At 41.7% G+C, this 18,092-nt stretch overlaps 1 protein-coding gene across 16 annotated transcripts in view; it reads right to left on the reverse strand.

Annotated features, from left to right (window-relative positions):
* The window catches only part of GPHN (gephyrin), a 539,113-nt gene that overhangs the window by 204,207 nt on the left and 316,814 nt on the right, over positions 1-18,092 (reverse strand). For all 16 annotated transcript variants that reach the window (XM_034769381.1, XM_034769377.1, XM_034769383.1 and 13 more), the window contains one exon: positions 11,455-11,549. In XM_034769381.1, the coding sequence (XP_034625272.1) occupies positions 11,455-11,549 (95 nt within the window). The remainder of the gene's footprint in view (positions 1-11,454; positions 11,550-18,092) is intronic.

The following is an 18,092-nucleotide window of genomic DNA, read 5'->3' on the forward strand; positions in this document are numbered from 1 at the left end:
GCAGTGGCATCTATTGGTGACAAATGGAACAGCAGCCCAAAGCTTAAAGTTTAGGTTGCCAAGTGTGGCTTCTATCTGGTGAAGCCAGATCTGGACATCAAGTCCAGCTTAGCCTGAAGTCCTGAGCTGCCCATAAGTTCCAGTGAGACCATGCAATGCAAATAAAAGTGCTCCAAAATTGCAGGATCACAAAAATACTTTGATAGTTGGCAACTCTGAAGCATACTAAATTTCTATGGATTCTTGGTCGTTTTGGGGATAAATGAGTGATATCCCTCAACGAGGCACACTTGACAGATATGCACTGAGCTACAGGCTATCTTCAGCTGCATGAAGAGGATAGCAAATTGTTGCAAAAAAGGAGACACACTGAGGAGGGGATGTCCTGATACTGGGACTAGAATCCAGTGGTGAAGCCGGGGTGGGTGTGTGGGTGAGAAGAAATAGCAGTACTGAGGATTGATTGGAAGCTGTAGGGAAGGGAGAGACAGCTAGTCTCAGACCTCTCATATGAGAGCCATGGAGGTCTGAAACTAGCTGGAGAAGGAGAATGGGAACAAACAAATCAGGGTGAGGAGAACTGTGACTGCTTGGGCAAAGAGACTGGGACTGGGATGAGAAGTCTGAGTAGTGGAGACTGGGACTGTGTATGTACCTAGCCAATAATACTTGGTGATTACCTATACAAAATTGTAACCCAGATGTTGGCTACACCTTTCCCCCAACTAAATCAAGTTTTTTAGTGTCCCTATGTTTGGATGTTGATTTTATATGGCCCTGGTTTAGGATGACCATACGTCCCGTTTTGGCCAGGAGAAGTCCCCTTTTTCAGCTCTGCCCCAGCCGTTCCTACTTTTTCACCAAAACTGGGTGTTTAGCCCCGCTGCAAGGCAGAGTGGAGAGTGGCAGCTGCTGCTCGGGGGTCAGCTGAAGGCAGCACTGCCACCAGCAGCACCGGAGAAATTTGCTGCTGGCGGGCAGCACTGCCTTCAGAACTGACACCCTCCCCCCCATGTGGTGCAGAGCTCGGGCACTCAGCCACAGCCACGAGCGGTGTGGGAGGGTTGTTCTGGTGAGCCTGGTGCACGGTGGAGGGGGAGGAGAGGAGGATGCATGATATTCATTGGATTGGTACGAGGTAAAACTGTGTCCCTACAAAGTGATCTGAATCTCAGAGGATTGGGGGAAGTGACTTAAAGGCAGGAGGGATGCCCCAGGAATTCCAATAAGGCACTGCAGGAACGGATTCGGCATTGGGGCCCAATTATGCTGACTCCATTGAGTTCTCTCTCTTGACCTGGTTCTGTACCCATTTTCATGGCAAGTTTGAGAGGATGTCCCCAAAGAAAGAGGGTGAGAGACTTGAGACCTTCTAGACTTTGAAGGTGAGGCATAAGATAAAACCTCTAGATTACAAAGATAAGAAGGAATAATTCATCAGCCATGATGGTATGGTATCCAGGGGAATTGCAGGAGACAGAGAGCCACTACTGATGGAGGGACTGGAGGCTTGCAGCCAATAGGTACCAGGTGCCTTGAATGAGGTGATACCGGTGATCTCTTCATTGACGGTGCCAAGGTAAATACTGCCAGGGCCAATTGTACCAAAGGTCGTATTGTGTCCAGTGCAATGTATGTCTCACGGGTAGGACCAGTGTGGAACCCTGCATATCATACATCTGGAAGAGTGGAGAATCTGACACTGACAAGCACAGGAGATCTTTAGCTGCAACACATGCTTCTGGCATCGTTGGTACTGACAATGGTTACTGACCCTCAATGTGTGGTGGTACCGAGGTGGAGGCAGATTCCCAGCCCAGAACAGTAGATGACATCAGTCTCAGTGGTTTTGTTGACAGTACCAGATTTGATGGTACCAGGGAACTTCAATCCAGGGCTCAAGCTCTATCTTTGGTACCAAGCAATTCTGAAAGGGCTTTGATAAGGGTTGACAATGGTCTGAGACCTTCTTGCTGTAAGAGGAGCTCTTTTTAGCTCTCGATGGCCAAGCTGGAGTTTTATCTGTATTGCTCTGCGCCAACCTTCCAAGTTCAGGGGCAGGTCTCAAAGCACACTCTATAAGAAAGTCCCACAGCCTCACCTCTCTAGATTTTTCAGTCCTATTTTTGAAGGATCTCACATCTGGGACTTTTCTCTCTCCCAGACACTTTAAGAACTAGGAATGAGGGCTGCTAACAGGCATTGTTACTCTGAAGATGGAATAGGTGCTTAAAACTGGGTGACTTCAGCATGTTGAAGCCCTGGTACCAAGCGACTGCTCAGAACAGAAACCAAGACAAATTTTAAGTAAATTATTCTAAATGGGACAACAATAGTACTACTAGCTAACTAACAATTATATACAACTAACTAACTATACACAACTGGAAAAATAATTCTTGATAGAGGTAAAAACTATTTGAGCAAGAGCACATGTGAGGCTCCAACTACCAACCATGGGTGATGAGAAGAACTGAAAGGGACTCCCTCTTTATAACCTTGGCTGGGGGTGCAAGGAGGATCAGAGTGAATTCACTGCCCCACTATGGCTTCAGTGCACAAAGTATGCATGCATTTAATGTGGAATAGATGTGTAACTTTGGTCTACAATTTTTGAGAAGTCGTCTGCTTCAGAGATAAAATGTGCTATTTATTATGTATTTTGATGTGCTGAATTCAAATATGACAATTAAAACAACTGATTGGCTACTGTTTCTAAGATATTTAAGTTTTTACATTTTATGTCTATCTATATTGTGTAGATAGTAGAGTTTTAATTATAAATTGTAAACCTAGGTCTTTTCATGTGTTTATGGTTGCTTTACATGATAATATTTCACCTGTCCTGTTTATGTAACACTTTAAAAATCAGCAAAAGGGTTATATAAATAAATTTTATTATGAAACAAAAGGCAAAAAACTATTACGTACATAGTTTAGTCCTATTCAGTGTCTACTCGGCGCTTCTTGGCTTGTCTCTTGTATTCATTAAATGGAGCATCTCTTGTCACTGTCCAGCAATAGTCTGCAAGCATTGATGGGCTCCATTTGCCCTGATAGCGTTTCTCCATTGTTGCAATGTCCTGGTGAAATCGCTCGCCGTGCTCGTCACTCACTGCTCCGCAGTTCGGTGGAAAAAAATCTAGATGAGAGTGCAAAAAATGTATCTTTAGTGACATGTTGCAACCAAGGCTTTCGTATGCCTTGAGGAGGTTTTCCACCAACAACCTGTAGTTGTCTGCCTTGTTGTTTCCGAGAAAATTTATTGCCACTAACTGGAAGGCTTTCCATGCCGTCTTTTCCTTGCCACGCAGTGCATGGTCAAATGCATCATCTCGAAGAAGTTCACGAATCTGAGGACCAACAAAGACACCTTCCTTTACTTAGCTTCACTTAACCTTGGAAATTTTCCACGGAGGTACTTGAAAGCTGCTTGTGTTTTGTCAATGGCCTTGACAAAGTTCTTCATCAGACCCAGCTTGTTGTATAAGGGTGGTAACAAAATCTTCCTTGATTCAACAAGTGGTGGATGCTGAACACTTTTCCTCCCAGGCTCCAAAGACTGTCGGAGTGGCCAATCTTTCTTGATGTAGTGGGAATCTCTTGAACGACTATCCCATTTGCAGAGAAAACAGCAGTACTTTGTGTATCCAGTCTGCAGACCAAGCAAGAGAGCAACAACCTTCAAATCGCCACAAAGCTGCCACTGATGTTGGTCATAGTTTATGCACCTCAAAAGTTGTTTCATGTTGTCATAGGTTTCCTTCATATGGACTGCATGACCAACTGGAATTGATGGCAAAACATTACCATTATGCAGTAAAACAGCTTTAAGACTCGTCTTCGATGAATCAATGAACAGTCTCCACTCATCTGGATCGTGAGCGATTTTGAGGGCTTCCATCACACCATCGATGATGTTGCAGGCTACAAGATCTCCTTCCATGAAAAAGAATGGGACAAGATCCTTTTGACGGTCACGGAACATGGAAACCCTAACATCACCTGCCAGGAGATTCCACTGCTGTAGTCTGGAGCCCAACAGCTCTGCCTTACTCTTGGGTAGTTCCAAATCCCTGACAAGGTCATTCAGTTCACCTTGTGTTATGAAGTGTGGTTCAGAGGAGGAGGATGGGAGAAAATGTGGGTCCTGTGACATTGATGGTTCAGGACCAGTAGTTTCATCCTCTTCCTCGTCTGACTCAAGTGAGAATGATTCTGGTGCATCGGGAACCGGCAGTCCTTTTCCGTGGGGTACTGGGCGTATAGCTGATGGAATGTTTGGATAATGCACAGTCCACTTTTTCTTCTTTGACACACCTTTCCCAACTGGAGGCACCATGCAGAAGTAATAATTGCTGGTATGATCTGTTGGCTCTCTCCAAATCATTGGCACTGCAAAAGGCATAGATCTTCTTTTCCTCTTCAACCACTGGCAAAGATTTGTTGCACAAGCGTTGCAGCATATGTGTGGGGCCCATCTCTTGTCCTGATCTCCAATTTTGCAGCCAAAATAAAGGTGATAGGCCTTCTTAACCATAGTGGTTATACTGCGCTTTTGTGATGCAAAAATCACCACAAACATAGCAGAAGTTATCTGCACTGTTCACACAAGTACGAGGCATCTCTGCTCACTTTGGGGCTAAATAGAAATGTGTCCCTTTGCAAAATCAAACACTGACAAGTAAGAGAGCACGACACTGTATGATTTCTAGAGCTGATATAGGGCAATTTGTTCAGCAGAGTGATGTAAGCTTCGTTATGATTGCATCATCCATGACTTCTAGGAATAACATGACGCAATTCATATCATGTATGACGCAATGCCAGCTTCAGATTGCATCATTCATTGTTTTGCCTAAAAAGCAAGTACTGTCCAAACCCAGTCATAGATTTATTCATAGATCCAGTCAAAGATGTATTTTAGTCATTTCTGGTTTAAACTGAGATCCCTTCCCTTTATAACTCACTTATCCTCCACCATTCCCAAGTCAAGGGTCGTATATACTGACCCAATAGCATATCTTGAAAACTAGAGCCAATCAACAATTTTAAGCATCATTTTCGTTCTCAGTGACCCAGAATTAGTAACGTTTGACTACATTTATTTCAGAAGCATTTTGGCTGTAGAGCAGTGTAATCACTCGAAGAAGAATGGGCTTTTGGTATAAAGGTGGAGGCTGAGCTGATTTAGGGACCCTCTGTTGATCCGCAGATTAACATAAGACTGTTACTAAAATGGAAAAACCCTGCTGGAAGAGTTGAAGGACTGGAGAAATACCAGGGTCTCGATAAAAGAACAGGAGTACTTGTGGCACCTTAGAGACTAACAAATTTATTTCAGCATAAGCTTTCGTGGGCTACAGACTACTTCATTGGATGCATAGAATGGAACACACAGAAAGAAGATATTTATACATACAGAGAACATGACAAGGTGGAAGTAGCCATGCCAACTGTAAGAGGCCAATCAATTGAGATGAGCTATCATCTGCAGGAGAAAAAAAAACTTTTGAAGTGATAATCGAGATGATCCATAGAAGGTGTGAGGATAACTTAACATGGGGAAATAGATTCAATTAGTGAAATGACCCAACCATTCCCAATCTCTGTTTAAACCTAAGTTAATTGTATCTAATTTGCATATTAATTCAAGTTCAGTAGTCTCTCTTTGGAGTCTGTTTTTGAAGTTTTTTTGTTGCAAAATTGCCACCTTCAAGTCTGTCACTGAGTGGTTAGAGAGGATGAAGTGTTCTCCCACTGGTTTTTGAATGTTATGATTCCTGATGTCAGATTTGTGTCCATTTATTCTTTTGCGTAGAGATTGTCCAGTTTGGTCAATGTATATGGCAGAGGGGCATTGCTGGTACATGATGGCATATATCATATTGGTAGATGTGCAGTGAACAAGCCCCTGATGGCATGGCTGATGTGATTAGGTCCTATGATAGTGTCACTTGAATAGATATGTGGACAGATTTGGCATCGGGCTTTGTTGCAAGAATAGGTTCCTGGGTTAGTGTTTATGTTGTATGGTGTGCGGTTGCTGGTGAGTATTTGCTTCAGGTTGGGAGGCTGTCTATAAGCGAGGACTGGCCTGTCTCCCAATATCTGTGAAAGTGAGGGATCATCTTTCAGGATAGGTTGTAGATCTTTGATGATGCCATGAAGAGGTTTTAGTTGGGGGCTGAAGGTGACGGCTAGTGGTGTTCTGTTATTTTCTTTGTTGGGCCTGTCCTGTAGTAGGTGACTTCTGGGTACTCTTCTGGCTCTATCAATCTCTTTTTTCACTCAGCAGGTGGGTATTGTAGTTTTAAGAATGCTTGATCGAGATCTTGTAGGTGTTTATCTCTGTCTGAGGGATTGGAGCAAATGCGGTTGTATCTGAGAGCTTGGCTGTAGACAATGGATCTTGTGGTGTGTCCTGGATGGAAACTGGAGGCATGTAGGTAAGTATAGCGGTCAGTAGGTTTCTGGTATAGGGTGGTGTTTATGTGACCATCGCTTATTAGCATAGTAGTGTCTAGGAAATGGACCGCTTGTGTGGGTTAGTCTAGGCTGAGGTTGATGGTGGGATAGAAATTGTTAAAATCATGGTGGAATTCCTCGACGGCTTCTTTTCCATGGATCCAGATGATGAATATGTCATCAATGTAGCGCAAGTAGAGTAGGGGCGTTAGGGGACGAGAGCTAAGGAAGCGTTGTTCTAAGTCAGCCATAAAAATGTTGGCATACTGTGGGGCCATGCGGGTACCCATAGCAGTGCCGCTGACTTGAAGATATATATTGTCCCCAAATGTGAAATAGTTGTGGGTGAGGACAAAGTCACACAGGTCAGCCACCAGGTTTGCCGTGATATTATCGGGGATACTATTCCTGATGGCTTGTAGTCCATCTTTGTGTGGAATGTTGGTGTAGAGGGCTTCTACATCCATAGTGGCCAGGATGGTGATTTCTGGAAGATCACCGATGGATTCTAGTTTCCTCAGGAAGTCAGTGGTGTCTCGAAGATAGCTGGGAGTGCTGGTAGCGTAGGGCCTGAGGAGAGAGTCCACATAGCCAGACAATCCTGCTGTTAGGGTGCCAATGCTTGAGATGATGGGGCGTCCAGGATTTCCAGGTTTATGGATCTTGGGTAGCAAATAGAATACACCTGGTCAGGGTTCTAGGCATGTGTCTGTACAGATCTGTTCCAGGTGTATTCTATTTGCTACCCAAGATCCATAATGGGATGAGCACAATAAATGGGCAGGGGGACTGCAAGACTAAATCCTCAGCCTGGAGGGAGAGGGACGTGGGTTCTGACCCACAGAGAGGTGATGGCTGGGATGCCCTTGAGCAAATCACAGAGGGGACCAGGAGTACAGTTAACTCTGGAACTGACAAGAGGCATATCAAATTGGGCACCCAGAATTAGTGTATACCTTTGAACTTCATCTCAATATGCCTCAGTTCCCCTCCGTAAAATGAGGATAATAATACCCCTTTATCTCATAAGTATTGTGAAAATAAATTCATTATTTGTGAAAAACTCAGATACAATAGCAATGAGCACCCCTAAAAAGCCCATGAAGAAATTAATCATTTTGTATTCGGAGCAGGGTTTGAATAGCGTGCAGTACGGCCTGGGGCCATATACTGAATAAGGAAAAAACAAACAAACAAAAGTTGTTCATTAGGTGATCATCCTCCATTGTGTGCACTGAATGAAGCTGGGTCAGCTGGAAAAAATAGTATGTGATCATGTAATTAATGACTATATCATCATAATGCATACACACAAGGGAGCCAAATTAAGGTTGCACGCACAACCTTAATTCTGGCATCTTCTAACTTCTGAGTGCTTGATTTTGCAACCTTTATGTTCTTTTAATATCGTTTTTTTCTGTATAGTAATATTAAAGGAAAACTGCAGATGAGTTTTAGGGGGGAAACAGTATGAAAAACCTAATATGACTGCAAGTAATGTGATCTCAGTGTAAAACATTTTGATGAAAAAATTATTTTTGGATTTCAACATTCCCTACACAGTGCTGGAGAGCCAAACCCAATCATGCTACTGGATGAGAATCAGAGAGTGAAAATGACTAGACCCAAAGTGAAATTAAACAGTCTAGTTTCACAATCCAAGCTGAGTTAAAGAGAGAATACATTACATTGTAAAAACTAACCTTGATATTTAAAATTATCCATCTTAATAATCCCATGCGTCATAAGTAACTCAAAGAAATATTTTTAAATAAAGAGTATAATTCTTATATTGACAGTAGTCCAGGGGCTTGTAAAATTCATTGCACAATTTCAAAGCTTCTCTGTATTAATGTGAACCACTGCACGCTTTTTAGATTCTGCCTTAGTTTATGTTCTTTCACTGATAAGATACTTTGTACGGAGAAGCTTTATAAATTATTCCTGATATGTATTCATATTACAGTTTTGCCAACCCCAATACTTCAAAAATCCTCAGTCAAGCCCCAAAAAATCATGAGGCTGACTTAAAAATATAATATTTTTTTTATTTGCCTTCTGGCTTTTGAGCCTTTAGAGTACACATTGCCAAGCTTTTCTCTGCATCCAGGAAGTCTAGAAACTTTTATTTTTAAAAATGAAAGCTCAGATTCAGCTCATAATCATATGATTTCAGGAGGACGAGATTCCAGAAAACAACAAATATTGCAAGACTTGCAATAAAACTGCAAGACCTGGCAATAGTTTATTTAAATAGGCAGTTAAACACATTGCGGGCAGGCCTGTAAATGGAAAGATACAGTGATAGATTAACACACAGGAACAGTGAGTTACCCAATGGAGCTCCTGCTTGGCAATCTACTATGTTCCTCATTTATAGATATGGAAAAAAAGACTTAAAACTCTACTGATCTTCTTTTCCATGAGACAACTACACCATAATAATCATACCTTACATTTATATAGTATCGCAAAGGATCCCAAATAGGAATCACTTTTTACATGGTACTTAAATGCAGCCAAGTCTAGGGTGGAATTCAGTAGCCAATTAACAGTACATGGAAACATTACACTACAGTTTATAAGAGAACATGAAAAATAATACCATAGCCAGTTGGAATGAGAAAGAATTATTTAGAATTGGCCAGAACATGACTTTAAACATTTGTTATTATACAAAATAGTGCCATGCAATTCTTTATTTACAAAAATGGTGAGCATCTTTGTGCTTCCTAGCATAATGCTGGAGCATTTGTGCGGCATTAACACAAAAGAAAATGACCTACTGATTCACTAATACAATTTTCTGCAGCACGTGGTTTTCCTGAGACTTGATGGTTTACATGGTCTGGAGTTTATCTAGCTGGGAACTAGAGGGGCTAAGAGAAGCCATTTGCTGCATCAAAGGGTTGGTGTGTCTTTTGGCAGAGGTGGGGCATCAGTGCCTGTAACCAGTATCACAAACCAAGCCAAAGGGAAGTATTGTAGCATGTAAAAGTAGCATGTAAAAAGTGATTCCTACTTAGGATCCTTTGTGATGCTATATAAATGTAAGGTCTGATTATTATGGTGTAGTTGTAAAGAAGTGTACCAGCTGCATGGACATTCTATTAATATTTTGGAAAAGATCTAATTTCAAAGGCCTGTATAATAAATCTCTGTTTCTCAAGATAATGTGAAAGACTAAGATCAATGTCCCAGCCAATTTCCTGCTTTTCTGCTAATTTCTGTATTTAGTGCTTGAATTGAGGGCGGTGGGCCAGGGAAAGCGGGGGGTTGAGGGGGAATTGTCTGGTGCAAGAGAGAATTGGTATTCTCTTTGAAACAATGAAGTACAATAATTGTATTTGAGACACCTAGGGATGTGTTAGTACGGAAGGGGCATTCCACCCTTCTCCCTCATAACACTTGGGAATGGCTGAAGTTAAGGGACATTTTCTCCTCTTCCACTCCATGCACACAGGAGAAAGGACAGCATGATGCATTCTCTCTGATCAATATTAAACATTATATCTCTGCTTTTAGCCATGTTGTCCACGTGACTCAGCAAAGCCTGACAAGCTGTGCAAAGTCAGCCCCACTGTAATCCCCACCTTACTGGTCAGAGCTGACAACAAAGGAGCTAAATTATCCCCTTCCTCTGATGAAATCCGTGTGTATCCAAAAAAAGAAAATTCTTTCTCCCAACAATATACAACAGCAGAGATAACAGATATGGAAATGAAAACACTGGGTGCAGTGGACAGAATCTAATGATGCTAACATGGTGTTGACTTTTCGGATACCCACAATGGGACAAAGGTTTAAATGGAAACTCTCAAATCACTTGGGCCCTCACAATTGCAAGCATCTGAGTAAGAATTATCCTCAGATTTTAAAATCCCTTTATTATTCATGATTACAATACTTGTTTTATCCATCACTGTAATTGAGAATTGAATAAAATAAAAACCATTGCAGTCATTGTTTCTGAGTTACCCTGAAATATTTTTTCTTTGCTTTTTCAGAGACATATAAACAGCAATCACATATTAACTAAGGCTTTGTCTACACCACACGGCTTTCAGCGATAAGGCTGTGCTGCTACAGCTGTGCTGCTAAAAGCTGCACAGTGTAGCTGCTGTTTATTGGCAGGAGAAAGCTCTCCTGCCGACAAAAAACTTCCACCCCCCACGAGTGGCAGCAGCTTCTGTTCACACCAATGCTTTTCATCAGTAAAACTTTTGTCACTCAGGTGTGTGTGTGTTTTTTAAGACCCCTGAATGACAAAAGTTTTGCCAACGAAGTTACAGTATAGACAAAGCCTAACAAAAACTTGTTGATACTACTAAAGCTCTGCCATTATAGAAAAAGATCAATCATGATAATGAGAACCTCAAGAGAATAAATGGGAAAACCCATGTTTCTTTTAGGGCACACATGCAAACACAGGATTGTGGAAGAAGTTGTTGTTTGAAGGAAAACACCAACGGGGAAAGAAAAATTATCAAGCATCAGATAGTAAATTCCAAAATTTAATAGTTAAATGACTAAAAACTAAGCACATCTGGCAGTGCCACTTTTAACTTTCTATATTTTCATACAGATGTTCTTTGCTTATGCTGGAACATACTGGATCATCAAAATAATACTCTTACATTTATTGTACTAAAGGAAGTGCTTTGGTGCTTTACAAGCTACATATACAATAATTACTTCATTCATCACTGAAATGCAACTGCATTGGGTTGGAATCAAGCAGCTGTTTAACAATACAGTTTGGGACAGGATGTACAGGAGGATACATTATCCAGCAGAAACTGCAGGGGGAATTTAAGGAGGCAGAATGCAACTACCAGAGTTGGAATTTGGCCATCTATCTGGGGTTGAGACCCCCTATTCTTAAGATATGTGCCAAGCACCAGTTCTTTTGTGTGCAGTCATTCCACCACCTTGAATATTTCTAGGGAAATAGTTCACTTTGTATTTTGTTGGTAACATTCTTACCTAGAGAGCATGCCCAGAGGAGTAACATTAAGTGATCCCATCAGCATTGCCAGGGCCATCCCTGGGGCCTCTCGCTCTATTACTTCTTTAGTGGCCTGTAATCAAAGATTAAACAGCAGACTGAGTGAAAACAACGAAAAGAAATGAAAAGAAATGTGAAACTAACTAAAGTTTGTATAAGAACATTCCCCTTTTTTCTTAAATGTGATCAGCATGGAAGTTTCAGCCGTGAGTGTTACAAATTCAGAGTGGAGACCGTCAGCTTTCCTGAGGTCTTCCCCTCTTGCGATATAGAAGATGCCCATGACAAAGACTGGATTCTGAAATTCATCCCCTAAAGAATATTTTCTTGCTTGTGTAAAGAAAATAAACATAACATGGAAAATACAAAATCACTGTTAGATTTAGTGTAACAAATTATTGTGAGAATACTGAAAGCCTTGTGCTCTGGGACCTTCATGTTTGCAGGGACTATTAAATTCCACTGCATGAATAATGACAACTTCCTCTATCAGGAATGAAATAGCATTTGGCAACTAAGCAAGAAGACTAGTTGTAAATACCCCCTTATCATCATGTGAATTTTCCTGTTGGCTTTTTTAAGGGGAATAGGAGGGGAAGTATAAAGCAATCTGAACAGGAGCAGGGAAAAGAACCTGCTAAATGAAGCCCATGTAGCAGACAGACAGGAAAAATAGTGAAAATGAAAATGATAATGGCCAGGGGATGGCAGAAAGCTGCAGCCTTCCCTATCAATTATATCAGCAAAGTGGTGGTTCCAAAAAAGCCAGTGGCATTTGTTCACAGAAAGCTCATATGCATTAGGCATCAGGAGGACGGTAGTACAGTCACAAAATTTTCACAATTTTTTGCATGTAAGGAAATGGATGAGAAATTATTTTTAAGGGACATGCATACTTTTCTGCTGCCACTTCATATTTGTCATATAGGATTAGATTTATCTATTCTAGTCTCTAACATCTAGCACTGGCCAATACCTGATACTTCCAAAAGTCTCCTTTCTCCCATTCCTTATATGTAGGGGATAAAAACCTCCTGATCCCTGCAGAGAACAGTTTATGCTCTGAACCATGTTACTGGATTACCCTTTTCTTACCATAAATAGTTATGAATGTTACTAACTCTCATAAAATGATCAAATCCATTTTTTAAAAATGCAACCAAACTTCTTTGTGCAGTGATCAGTAGAAGGGACAAGGAAGCAAGAAACTCCTTGTTAGGAAGGTCACTGTCAATATACTAAATATTCTTTGCATAATATTTTTCATTTTGACACACTGAAAGAATTAAAATAAAGAATAATAGGTAAAGGATTGCATGGAAAAGTAATATATTACAAATCAATTACATTTACCTAGCATGTTTCATTCAGAAGCAGCAGACCCCAAATTGCTTTGTAGGCTGTGGGCTCAATTGTTGTATTGCAATATGCCCCAAGAAGATACTATGTCTCAGTGGGTTCAGTGTGCCAACCCTTGTGATATTTGGCGTTATTCTTGAAGCCCTACCCTTGGAGTCACATGATTACATGAGTATTTCATTAAAAAAAAAATAATAATTCTAGCTCTCATGGTTCCAGATGAAAGCTTGAAAATGTGAGCCCTAAAGGTTCCAAACCCCAAAGGCAAATAAAACTCTCAAATGTACTATTTTGAACATTTCATACTTTTTAAGCCTATCTCATGAGTTCTGGGAGCCTGACTGAAACAGTAGGGCTTGGCAATACTGATGTCTCCACATCCAGAAGGGTGCAGAGACACTATATCACTCCTGAAGTGGGTGAAATAGGGAAACACAAGGTCTGCTGCATTGTGTCTAACCCTTGAGGTGGTGTGTAAAAGGGATGTGAAATAAATGCTGCAACTATAATCCCTTCAGCAAATATAAAAGTAAAGATTAAAATTCTTACAGTTACAGCTACTAGATTCTACATAGAGTTCACCAATGAAAAAAGAAAACAGGAATTGGGGGGAACATTGCTGGTATTAAGAACACTTTGTACTTATTTTGCACTTCTCATCAAAGGATCTCAAAGCATGTTGCAAACATTAATTATTTCTCTCTTATATTATCCAGGAGAGGTAAGTATATCCCCCATTTTACATATGGGAAAACTGAACCACAGATAGGTTAAATAACTTGCCTAAGATCACAAAGTGAGTCAGTGGCATAGCCAGGAATCAAATCTCTCTTTAAGTCCCATAAGAGAACATGTTACAGGGCAAACCCTAAAAAAAAGAATATGCCTATTGCATATTGCTTACGCAACAGGCATTACCACTAGCAACATCTTCCAAAGGTAAATATAATACCAACAGACATAACATATAACCACAAACAAAAGACCCCAATCTTTCATCAAGATGCAAACTGGTACGTGCACTCCGTCCTGGAAACTAGAAGCTTAGGCTTATGCTAAACCAAAGAATTTGAATGCAGTAATAGAAACTACATTTCCCTTCAATTCATGCATATAGTATACGTTGTACAATATCTCCCATCTTCCCTTCAGAAACAGAAAAGGCATAAAAATGCAGCTTCATGTTTTCATTGCTGCAAAAAGGAAATGGGAAGACATGAGTTGGGAACAATAGAAACAAAGCTCAGATCTCTATGTTGAATAAGATGTTCTGCCAAAAAATATACCTGGTTTGATATAAAATTATCAATCACCCACTGAAAATCTAAAAGATTTGGTGTGTTTTACAGTATAGAAGAAATATACATTACAGCAGGGGTCAGCAACCTCTGGCACGCAGCTCGCCAGGGTAAGCACCCTGGCGGGCCGGGCCAGTTTGTTTACCCGCCGGGTTGGCAGGTTCGGCCGATTGCGGCTCCCACTGGCTGCGGTTTGCCATCCCAGGCCAATGGGGGTGGTGGGAAGCCATGGCCAGAACATCCCTCGTCCACGCTGCTTCCTGCAGCCCCCGTTGGCCTGGGACGGCGAACCGCAGCCAGTGGGAGCCGCGATCAGCCGAACCTGCCGACGCGGCAGGTAAACAAACTGGCCCGGCCCGCCAGGGTGCTTACCCTGGCGAGCCGCGTGCCAGAGGTTGCCAACCCCTGCATTACAGTATTGGGACAAGTTACTTAAAGTGCACCTTACTAAGAATGAAGAAAGTTGGCACTCTACTGAATTGTGTATATATGTATATATAAAATCACATACACCTGTATATATTATTCACACATATGCCTTTTACCTTCAAGTAATAGATATTTTCTATGTTATTAAAAATTAGTTTTAAACATAATTTATATATTGAGATCCCTTTTCTTTGCCCTTGAGCACAGTGACACTTTGAAGATGTCATTATTTAATGTTCGAAAGAGGCTTCAAAGATAGTGCAAGATACAAAAGAACGCCACAAACAACGACCTTGCGGTCCAGGGAATCCTTCAGTAAAATTCAAGCACATTCTTTAACTTCATAAGAAAAATTATCTTGACAAAAAGTCATTGCTAGCATGCAGATTGATTATTAAATATGCATCGTCTACACAACGCCAAAATCTGAAAGGGCAACAAGCCCAGATAAACCATCTGACCTTTGTACAAGCCACTAAATATACTGCATTCTTAATAATTATGCCTTCATCTATTATTACAGGCATACTTCTGCTAACCGGAGAACATTGCCTGTTCTCACGGCATAGCTAGATGGATTTAATGAAAATGGCTGTGGCTAACATTCCTCGCAGTGCCATCTGCTGTTTAAATCAGCCACCTGAGACTCCACTCTTGGGATGTCTTTAAATAACACATAGATACAATATGTACAAATCAGTGAGCAAGAAGAATTGCAATCTTCGAGACTGAGACGCATGCAAGTTAAGTAGTTGTACATATGACTGAAATAACTGGGACTGTGATAGTTTGCTGACCGTTTTGTGTTCATCTGTAACACTCTCTTTGTTGTTATTTTCAACTAGTTATTTTATTAGAGAGCTTTTAGCCACCTTTCCTAATCCTTCCTCTGTGAACTGGGGCAGGAGGAGGAATGTCAATATAACATTTGCATCTGTGTTCAGCTTAAGAGCTAACAAGCAGACATATTTACTCTCTTGCATACAAATCACTAATAAAATAAGGTGACTCAGCATCTTGATATTACACCAATACTCTGGGAGTTGCAGTGAGGCAGTAAAACTCTGTTTGATAAACTACTTTAGATAATTTCCTGAAAAGATCAGTAACCAAATATTAGGCCTAATGAAGCCCATCCCCTTATTTTACATCACAATTCATCGTTCCCCTTCTTAACCTGACAGGATTGAAGGGCACTGGTTTTGGGACAATCTGCCGGATGGAGGCAGAACATGAAGACATATTTACACTAGAAAAATTAGTATCCATAGTACAGCAACAGCCAGAAATAGTGCAGTGGCACTGGCACTAAGCCACTAATATAGATGGACCTTAGGTGTTTTTACAACGTCAGAATTGTCAACTATCATGGTTTTAGTGTGTGTCTTGTAATATTTACTTTTTGAAATTTTAGTATCACATTTTCTCATGACTGCAGGCATTACAATTGTGAAGTTTACTTCATTCAGAAGGCCAATGTCTCTCATTACTTTCATTGGGGCTGAACCTCAGTCAAGGCAGCTACCGTTTCCTTCATTCTCTGTCCATGGAAGTGAGTATGTTATGTTCACAGTTGGGCTTCTGCGGTTGTGGCAGTACCGGGGGCACTCACCAGGAGGAAGACGGAGAGTATGAGGTGCTCGCTGGAGGAGACAGGCACCATTCCAGCAGATTCAGTGATCCCCGCGTCTGACTGCGCATGTGGGCGCATAGCCTCCTCCATCAGATACTTGCAGAGGAGAAGTTCTCTAGCTTCCCAAGTCCGAGGTGGGAACAAGTGGCAGATGGTGCAGCGGGAGATGATGTGGGCTTTGCTGAGGCAGTAGAGACAATGTCGGTGCTCGTCACTCACAGAAAAGCTCACAACTTTTGAGGCCGGCTTGTTAGGGCATAATTCCTGGGAGCTTTGGTGGGGGAGGGGTGTCTCCCCACCAGGGGAACAAGTCCTACAGGGGAGCCTAACTAAGAATGTAGCAAAGCCAACTATATACAACTAAATCACAAGTAAACTATATACAATAAGTAGGAATGGACAAGAGTTCTCTTAGCAAGCTAAGAGCACCAAGGAACAGGGGTTCTGACTCTGGCCATGCAGCAGTTAGAGGGATCTGGGACAGCGTTGACCCAGATAGCCTTGGACGCAACATGTGGACTATGCATGACGCATGTGTGGGTCAATGAACACTACTGCAAACAGTTCCAGCTCCAGTGCATGGCAATGCATGTGTACCCACGACTGGAATACATATAGGGACCATCACTCGAAGAAGAACTGAGAGGAAACAGTGGAATGTGGGCTGCAGGTAAGATTGCCACCTGTCTTGAATTTCACAGAAGTTTCAATATTGTAGTGACTGTCACACATCCCACAAGGCTGTTAATCAGGCATGTTAAAGTTCCAATTTTGAGTGACAGCAGCCTTCTAGACCAGCATGGAGCTGGCTTAAGGCCTGGAATGAGCTCAAATAAAGGAATACATAGGGCAGTAAACATTGAGTGAGAGAGGAGGTTTTGGGTGGCCTTACCTTCAGATAGGTCTGCCTGCAGCAGCAGCCACTGATTGAAAATGTGTCAGGAGTTGAGTTTGTTCATCCCCCAACTCCCATGGAACAGTGGCAATTCCTTGGGGACACAGAGTGTGGCAGGATGGGGGGGAACAGAATAAGGAATGCAGAATGGCGTAGGTACTTCATTCACAGAGCTATCAAGTTGAGGCCTTCCGTAGCATTACATCTATACTTCTTTTTAAAGTATTGCAAATCACTGGCAAATACAAAATTTAGTCAATTTGCATAAAATGTTCATACAATAGGATCGTACATCTCCCTAATTACCCCCCCTAAAAGGTGGCAATGCTAGGTGCACAGGAGAAACAGAGGGAATGCAGGATGCAGGCAGGAGACAGAAAGGCACAGGAAATGGATTGTTTGCAGGCTAATATAGGGTTTAGGAGAGACACTGAGGGGCACAAGAATGTGGAGTGCAGGGAGGGAAGCTTAGAGGTTACAGTGGAATGTGGGGGCTGCAAACTAAGAGGGATGAGAATATGAGCAGGAGGGAGACTGAAGAGGTGCAGAGGAATGGAGAATGTCAGAGGGAAAACATAAGGACTAAGATACTGTAAAGGGAAAAGGATGGACTATGTGAATGAAGGGTTTGGGCTGGGAACAGGACACTATGAGGGAGCATGGAGGTGAAATGGGAGTGGGAAGGAGACTGGGTGGAATAGGGAGGGAAATGAAGAAGGGAGAGACAGGATATTGATAGGGGAGGAGGGAATGGACACAGATAAAATGACAGGTTTCAGAGTAGCAGCCGTATTAGTCTGTATCCGCAAAAAGAACAGGAGTACTTGTGGCACCTTAGAGACTAACAAATTTATTAGAGCATAAGCTTTCGTGGACTACAGCCCACTTCTTCGGATGCATATAGAGTGGAATAAATATTGAGGAGATATATATACACACATACAGAGAGCATAAACAGGTGGGAGTTGTCTTACCAACTCTGAGAGGCCAATTAAGTAAGAG

Source organism: Trachemys scripta, chromosome 4 (genome assembly GCF_013100865.1).
Source record: "Trachemys scripta elegans isolate TJP31775 chromosome 4, CAS_Tse_1.0, whole genome shotgun sequence".
Classification (NCBI taxonomy): domain Eukaryota; kingdom Metazoa; phylum Chordata; order Testudines; family Emydidae; genus Trachemys; species Trachemys scripta.